We start from the raw sequence: 8,097 nt of genomic DNA, 5'->3' as shown, positions 1-8,097 counted from the left end.
GTGCGCCGTCTGAGCCCTTCGAGGCGGGAGGCCGACGGGGACGCGGGGCAGGCGGGACGCAACGGTGCGGACTTGAGCCGCGCAGCGGCGTCGGGGCGCCTGACACCCTCAGACACTCTCGGGAGGAGGCGGGGGCGCCTTGAGGTGCGGCTTCTCCTTTCCCCACTCCACCCTCCCTCCCCCGGGACCTAGGGGATTGTTCTGGGACCTGGACGCTGCAGGTGGAGCTGGGAGAGGGGTAGGAGCATCCACTGAGGAGGTCGGGGACCATGGCTACAGCATGAGGCTGAGCCTCCAGGTCAGCTGGGTTGTCGTGGCAGATTACCTGAAGCTGGAGCTTTCGTGGGCCGTGGATACGGCGTGTGGACGGTCCGCGCCCAAGTCGATTTTGGCCCGTGGGGACGCGGCAGCCGTGGCACCTGCCTACCTCTGTGTTGCTCTGCCCGTGTTGAGGTACAACCCAGACGGCATGGCGGGAGCTGGGTATTAGAGAAACTAGGAAAGCCTCCCGGTGGCTACTGTGTAAGGGCACAAGCCCTGGGGCAGCTTTTGCCGGAGCTACCTCTGGACTCCTTGCCTCAGTGAGGAAACCGTTCTGGGCCCACTCCCAGCCCCCAAAACAGGTGTATTCTGGGCCCAGGGCAGAAGACACCCAGCCTCCATCCAGGATTTTCTCTGCCTGCCACTCTGCAGATTGTTCAAAGGGCACAGCTGCCTGTCTCACATACAGAACACAATTAGTATAAACCTTGACCTGGGACAGAGATCATTGGGTTTCTAAGCAAATGTGTTCACTCCTCAGTAATTTGGCCATTTTCATTTTCAGTTTCCTATCCTTTACTAAACTGTTATTTTGATGCTGTGACAGCTACCCTTCTTTGGGTCCCCGCATCTCCCAATGCCCTCTGCTTCCTCCCAAGGACCCTATGGGCCAAAGACACCATCTAAGCCAGTGAGAGGCTTTGCCTACCATCAGACATGATACTCTTCCCTTCTTTTTCCCATCCTCCCTCACTTCCCCCAAACCTCCCTATCCTCCTATTCCCCGTGCCTTGCTAGAGCTGCACCCCAGTGCACCATAAAAAGTCTGGGGTGGATGGGGAGAGGGGCAGAGGCCTGTTCCTGGGCAAGGCTAAGTCTAGCAAACAACTTAGGGCCAGGGCTGGTCTTCCTTGCTGGGAGCAAGCAGGAACCCTAATGAGGTCTATGTCATCTTGGAAAAATGCACTTGGAGAGCTGGAGTACAGTAGGTTGTGTGTGGGGTGGGGGTAATGGAGGGGTGCAGGTGTCTGTATAAACTTGCAGCAGGTCCTCAAAAGGGTGACAAGGTGGGGTGGGGTGAGGGGAGAGGGAGGGTTAACTTAGCTCCTTTCCCTTTCATCACTAGTGACTTTGCAGTCCCCTTTTGTTCCTCTTCAGAAGGAATGGGACCCCCACCCTGGCATCAGAGCCTCCCAAAGCTCCCAGAAATGGCCTAAAGATATTGGGGTAGCTCATTCCTGAGATGTAGAATAAAAATTCTGAAATGATGGAGAAATGTGAGGTGGGGGCAGCAGAGGTGAAGAAACTATGAGCTTGACTCCCAGCAGCTACAAGTGTTCGTCTGATTCTGTGCCTAAACTGAGCCCAGTAACCTACAAGGTCAACATAAAGCAGTAATAGGCTCTTGGGATAAGTGGTCTTTAATTACCTCCCTAAGGACACATCTTGATTTCTTTTCATCTCCCAGGTCTGCTAAGGGTGTTAAGTTTAAGGAGAAACCAAAGGAAATAAAACTGGCGGGAGGAAGGGGTGTTTTCACTGCTGCTTAACTGTTTCATTTTGGGTTTTGCCTTAAGCGCGTGCACACACACACATACTGACTGAGACCACCTCTGCATCACCTTTTCCCTTTCCTCCTTCCCTGGATTCCTGGCAGTTCCGTGTATTTCCTGTAAAGGAAATGATAACTGGTCAAAGCTGTGTCTTTGTAACGTCCCCTGCCAACTTGCAAGCACACATTTACTCTTTCTCTGTTTAGCTTTTGGCAGAGAAAGAGGTGGCGTTTGAGTTTGCTAACTCTCTCCTCCCTCCACATTTGAGTTAATCAGCCAGGGTATTCAATAAATCGAAACTTTAACATTCCATAAGTGCTTTAGCAGTCAACATTCCAGCAGGGTAAAGTAGACCAGACTTAAGATATAAAATATTATAGATTTCTGCTTGGGGGGAGGAGGTAGTCTCCAAAGGCCATGTAAAGTAAATAGCTATTTGTTGTAATTGGAGAGCAGGGCCCCCAAGGATTACCCTGGAATCCATGTGTTCAGAATGAGTCAGGCTGAGCCCAAGAGCAGCCTCGACTCCAAATAATAACCTGTTGGCACAGCCTATGCTCCCCCTCCCCTCCCCTCCCCCACCCCCCACCCCCCACCCCCATTCTGCAATCAGTAGCCAGGAGTATTTCAATCTCCGCCTGGCTGGCTGGTGGCATTTACATAAGGTTCACAGGGATCCTGACATTCCTGAGGGGCACCTGTGGGCTGGCAGAGCAGAGCTTGGGAGCCAGACTGGAGGAGAGGCCTCCCGCCAGGTGGGATGGAACAGGCTCGTGCAGCTGCTTTGGTTTGTGAGCGATATGGTTCTTATTTGGCAAGGTGCCAAAACAGCACTGTCTTGGCCCTGAAAGGCTGAAAGGATGGCTGAGGGCATTCAGGTGAGTTATGGAGCCAAATTAAATGACATACTAGGCCAGTCATCTAGCTAGGTTCTGAAGCAGTGGGACCCAGAACAGATCTGTTTTCACTGAAGCCATGGGGCAAAAGGTGTAAGAAGAGAAGAGTCTGGAAACTGTCGAACACAGGCCAGAACCTGAGGTGGACAGATCAAATGAGGCAGGGGAGAGGGAGGTCCTGGGCTTTGAGGCGGGTGAAAGTACTGAGGACAAACTTTGTCTACTTAATACTTTGCTTCAACGTTTTGCTGTTAACACCCCTCTCCAGCTGTAGTTGGGAAAATGTGAAAATGGCTTGTTTTCTCTCTCCCTTTATGCTGGCTGGAATTCAGGAGAAGGTTTAGGAATATCTGTTCCATCATCATGTGCCACTGGGTTCCCACAGTTTGAATCCAGCTAATAGGAAAGTTGGCAAAGGGAAATGATGCCCAAAGACAGCTGGGCAGGGATGATTCCAGCTGTTGGAGACCCCCTGTTACTGGACACAACCCAAGTGACTTCCTCTATGATCTGTCATTTGGCATCAGGGTTAACAGAGAGCTGGAGAAAAACGGTGGTGACTCAAATGGCCACACCTCTTGGGTTTCATGATTTGTTCTCATACCAGGTTTTGGATGGTGAGATCACAAGCTGCCCTCTGCTACTTAATGAGCTCAGGGTGGTCAGAGAGATAGAGAATGAGGGAACTAAGACTCAGAAGCTCAGAAGTAAGCTGCCTAAGCAAAGAACCGAAGGCTTCAGCGGGTTGGTATCCCTCAAAGTTTAGCACCCAGAACTGAATCATGACCTGGCTTCTCGTTTCCTGGCCATACTGGCCACTCTCCTTTGAACACCCTCCTGTGTTTCCATAGCCCTCTTTAAACACAGTAGAACTAAAAACGGCACTCTCGTGATCTGAGGCAGAGCAGAATGGGGCAATCCCCTCCTTTATGCCAGTTACTAGATCTTGATCAATACAGCCTTAGATCACATTAGTTTTTTTTCTTTTTTTCTATTTTTTTTTACATTAGCTTTTAGCAATTTTTAATTTTTACATGACTAGCTTCACATTAGCTTTTTAATAATCTCGTGAATCAGCCATACTGAGGTTACCTTGTTCAATCAAATTCTGTACTCCATTGTTGTGCATGTTTTGCTAAGCCACGTCTCCCCATTCCAAAGCTGAGCAGACTTGCATTTAGTAAAAATGCATGAAAACACAAAAGAACAGTCCATGTTTTCAAGAAAATATACGTGGTTGCCTGAAGGGGGGAGGAGAGGGGGAGAAGCGTATGGAAATAAAAAGAAAGAGATAGATAAATAAAAAAGCCTTTACGCAGACCAATTATGATAATAGGCCATGAAATAAGGAGTATGATTGACTCATACTGTACTTGAGGCTTACCCTCCCCCAACAAAACCCCAAACACAAAACATCTTGGGTAACTGGTTTGGGGACCAAAGTGCAGGACTTTACATTTATTCTAATTAAAGCTTATTTTGTTGGAGTCAGCCCATTTTTCCATTCTCTTGAAATCTCTTTGGATTTTTATTGTCGCCCTCTCAGCTGTATGTCTTCTGGAACTAGGGTAAACAGTCCCCCTATGTCCTTTTATAAGTCATTTATTAAAATGTTAAACAGGGAAGAACCAAAATCAGAACCCTGTGCAGTGTAACTAAAGGTTTTGGTCCACTAAATCAGTATCTGCTTAAGCCCTACTTGGCACCAGGTATTTTCCCTTCCCCTCCTACCATCTTGTGTCAATATCCTTTCCCAAAACTCTTTTTTTGTACTACAAGAGTTAGTAACAACCAGACTGAGACTAAAACTTGGAGGAGGCCAAAGGCCACGTTCTGAGTGTTCTATACAATGGCAGCAGAAGAGCGTTACATTCTCCAAATAGGTCAGAGTGTGCCCTAAAAGCTTCCATACCTGAATGCCCACCCACCAGCCCAAGTCACTGGGGCTCTTCAGGAGACTTCCCACTGGAGTTCTGAACCTGGTTTCACAATTGCCCACTTAATTTTTTAAAGTGATCTTTAAGGAATCAGTCCCACTCCCTGTGTAGATTACATAGAATATTATTACCCTTAAGAATTACATTTTGGGATGAGAAAGACAGCCAGATATAAGCTCATTTCATACCTTTGGATGCCAGTGTGAGTCAATAGTATCACGTTTTGGTCTGTATGTTGAAAAACATGGTTAGAGGACATCAAAGAGAAATCTAGTTGACCATTACATCTGTATCCAAATAATAGATGTGCTATCTTAGAACAAAACTGTGAAGTCTTCAGTATCACCAGGATTTCAGTTCTGGTTCTTTTTTCCCCCGTACTGCTCCTGGGTAAATGAAAACTTTTTCAAATCCTCACCTCTAACTTTGTCAGCTAGAGGGACATTTCTGAGTGTCTTCCCTTTTCCCTTAAAGCTGCAACATCTCACATCAGTATCAAGTCTAATACTACCTGCCAACTCTTTGCCATAGATAAATTTAAAATCCTCAAGAGGGGGCTTCCCTGGTGGCGCAGTGCTTGAGAGTCCGCCTGCCGATGCAGGAGATGCGGGTTCGTGCCCCGTTTCGGGAAGATCCCACATGCCGCGGAGCGGCTGGGCCCGTGAGCCATGGCTGCTGAGCCTGCGCGTCCGGAGCCTGTGCTCCGCAAATGGGAGAGGCCACAACAGTGAGAGGCCCGCATAACGCAAGAAAAAAATAAAAATAAAAAAAAAATAAAAAAAATAAAAAATCCTCAAGAGGGAAGGGGAGAATGACAGGCTTGTCAGCCTGAGGCTGCACTGGCCAAGAGTACTTTTGAGGAGAAAGCTCTCACCAGGCCAAGTTTTGCTTCCTGCCATAGGCTGGAGGAACAAATTTGGTGAGTGGCCTGTGTGGCCTTTGTTAGAGTCAGTTACAGGCAGTTGACAGCCTCATGTGGCTTTAAGGACATGGGAGCTAAGAGGCTGCAAAACAAGTTCAGCCTAGAGGATAGCAAGGTAATGCTGTGTGCTCTGGGGAGGGGGGAAGTGACTTTGGGAAGATACAGAAACCTGGCCACATTCTTTCATTTTGAAAGCTGCCCTCCCAGTTCTTGAAACGGTGGTATTTAACAGCAATAGTACCTTGTAATTATGGCGCTTCTGTAGCCAAAGCCTTCTCATGGTCTTTTCCTTATAATATGCCTAAGAGTGTTGAATAGAGGCAGAGATTGTGTCCCCCATTTTACATATGGACAAGCCGAGGCCCAGAGAGACTCAGTGTCTTCTCTGAGGTTCCATTCTTGCTGCAAAAGATGTTTTCATCAGGTAATTCACCAAAGGCACACAGAGCTGGCCTCCAGTTGGGCATAAAGGACTAGTAGCTCATGTCACCTGAACAGTTTCCTCTTAGCTTGATATCAGTGATGGAAATGGCATTCACTTTTTTGCTCTAGGAATTCTGGAGTTTATCAGCCTGGCTGTGGGGCTGATCAGCATCCGGGGAGTGGACTCTGGCCTGTATTTAGGAATGAACGAGCGAGGCGAACTCTATGGGTCGGTAAGTTTAAGGTTTTTTGTCCTCAGAAGCTGTTACCACAAGTGTTTGGACAATGTAAGGCAAAACATTCATCTAGCACTTGAAAGCACTTTTGTCAACTTTAAAGGATTAGTGTCTTCTAGTCAGTTCTTGACTGCTCAGGAACTTGCTACATAACACTTTCACTCATTCAGCCTCCATCAAGACAGAAGCTTTTCTGTAGTACATTTGCTTTCACCTTCTCCATTAGAGGGCCAGCTCATCTGATAATAATAGGAAGCTGTACTGGTTTGTCAGTAGATGGTAAGGGTTTGGGGCATTAACTCTCCCAAGGAGCACATCTTATTTGTGATGGGTACCCAGAGGAGTAGCCAACTGGCTGGCACAAAAATAGGCAGTGGTAGAGCTGGCCTTCAGATTGAGGATTCTGAGATTAACGACAGAGTCCTTCATGTCCAGATTGCTTCAGCTGAATCCCAAAGGCCAAACAAAATAAACAAACAAATTAAGAGTGAGGGTCCCAGGGTCTGGTGACAGCCCTAAAGTCCCCAGCTAGGACTGGGTTGGCTGCAGTGCATGTTCACTATTTTGGAAGCCAGCCCAGAGCTGGGGAACGGTGACTTTGCTGATCTTAACCCTTTCAGAGGATCCCAACTCCTGGCTTTGGCTTTTGAGTCACAGAGCATACTTTCTGGCTGCCTGCACCCCATGAAATCAGAGCACATTCTTCCCTGACACCTGAGAGATAGGCCTGTCCCCAGCACTCAGTATCGGCAAAACCCCAGCAAGTAGTATGGTGGTTGGATCAAGTGTGAGAAGGGACAGAGGCAAGAGACCCAGGAGCTGCCAGCTTGAAGTAGCCAGATTTGGAGGAACTTTTCAAGGAGATCTTTTCTGAGCTTTCCAACTGACAGGCCTGAGACCCTTCATTAGGAGAGATCACAGCTCACCTCCCATGGAGCTTTATATAGATCTGAGGCCTTTGCCTGTCAGTTGACATGGTTGACTGCAATCTCAGTGGATTTGAACATCATTAGCCCTAAATAGGGAGAAAACTCAGTGGTGCCAGCGGGGCATTGGGAGGCCATAGCAGAAATTCTCAGGCTCAAAGTGCCAGGTGAGCCTATCTCTCAGTCTCCTGCCTTCAGAAAAAAATATCACTGGAAACATTTTTGCGTGGCTCACAAAAGAGGGTGAAAGTGATACCGACAGGGCTGTTTTGTGCTGTTTGGAAAGAAGATGCCTCAGGAATACCGGGAGATATGACTGAAATATTCTAATATCAATGTGCTATTACTATTTTAGTTTCTCCACCAGCAAGCTGGGATGGGAGAAATAGTCATATAATGGGCTCTGCTTTATTTTCTTACCCTCACAGAAGAAACTCACACGTGAATGTGTTTTCCGGGAACAGTTTGAAGAAAACTGGTACAACACCTATGCCTCCACCTTGTACAAACACTCGGACTCGGAGAGACAGTATTATGTGGCCCTGAATAAAGACGGTTCACCCCGGGAGGGATACAGGACTAAACGACACCAGAAATTCACTCACTTTTTACCCAGGCCAGTAGATCCTTCTAAGTTGCCCTCCATGTCCAGAGACCTTTTCCGCTATAGGTAACGGACCCCTAGTGTGACTTCTGTGACCTGTATACTCTGGGGCCACAGTTGTCTCTGGAAGCACTATATTCATAGCTTTTCAATCTTCTTTCCTATCAATTTAGATAACAGAGAAGCACTTACTGTTCAACTCGACCCAGCTGTTCCCTTGTTGTTCAAAGTGTATATCAAGGTTGGGTTATTTTGGGGAGGGATGTGGGGGGAGGGGGAGGTCTAGAGGGAATCTTGTATATACTTTTTTCTTTACTCATGTTCTTTCCCCTGAGGTGG

General features: G+C 47.6%; 1 protein-coding gene across 1 annotated transcript in view; it reads left to right on the top strand.

Moving 5' to 3' along the window:
* Positions 1–7,916, top strand: part of FGF16 (fibroblast growth factor 16) — an 8,295-nt gene extending 379 nt beyond the window's left edge. The window contains exons 2-3 of the mRNA XM_007447356.1: positions 6,122–6,225; positions 7,583–7,916. Of these exons, the coding sequence (XP_007447418.1) occupies positions 6,122–6,225; positions 7,583–7,828 (350 nt within the window). The 3' untranslated portion in view covers positions 7,829–7,916. The remainder of the gene's footprint in view (positions 1–6,121; positions 6,226–7,582) is intronic.
* Positions 7,917–8,097: the final 181 nt, after the last annotated feature.

This window comes from Lipotes vexillifer, unplaced genomic scaffold, assembly GCF_000442215.2.
Source record: "Lipotes vexillifer unplaced genomic scaffold, Lipotes_vexillifer_v1.1 scaffold945, whole genome shotgun sequence".
Taxonomy (NCBI): Eukaryota; Metazoa; Chordata; class Mammalia; order Artiodactyla; family Lipotidae; genus Lipotes; species Lipotes vexillifer.
The sequence above is the reverse complement of the archived record's forward strand: the minus strand, read 5'-3'. Positions and strand labels throughout refer to the sequence as shown.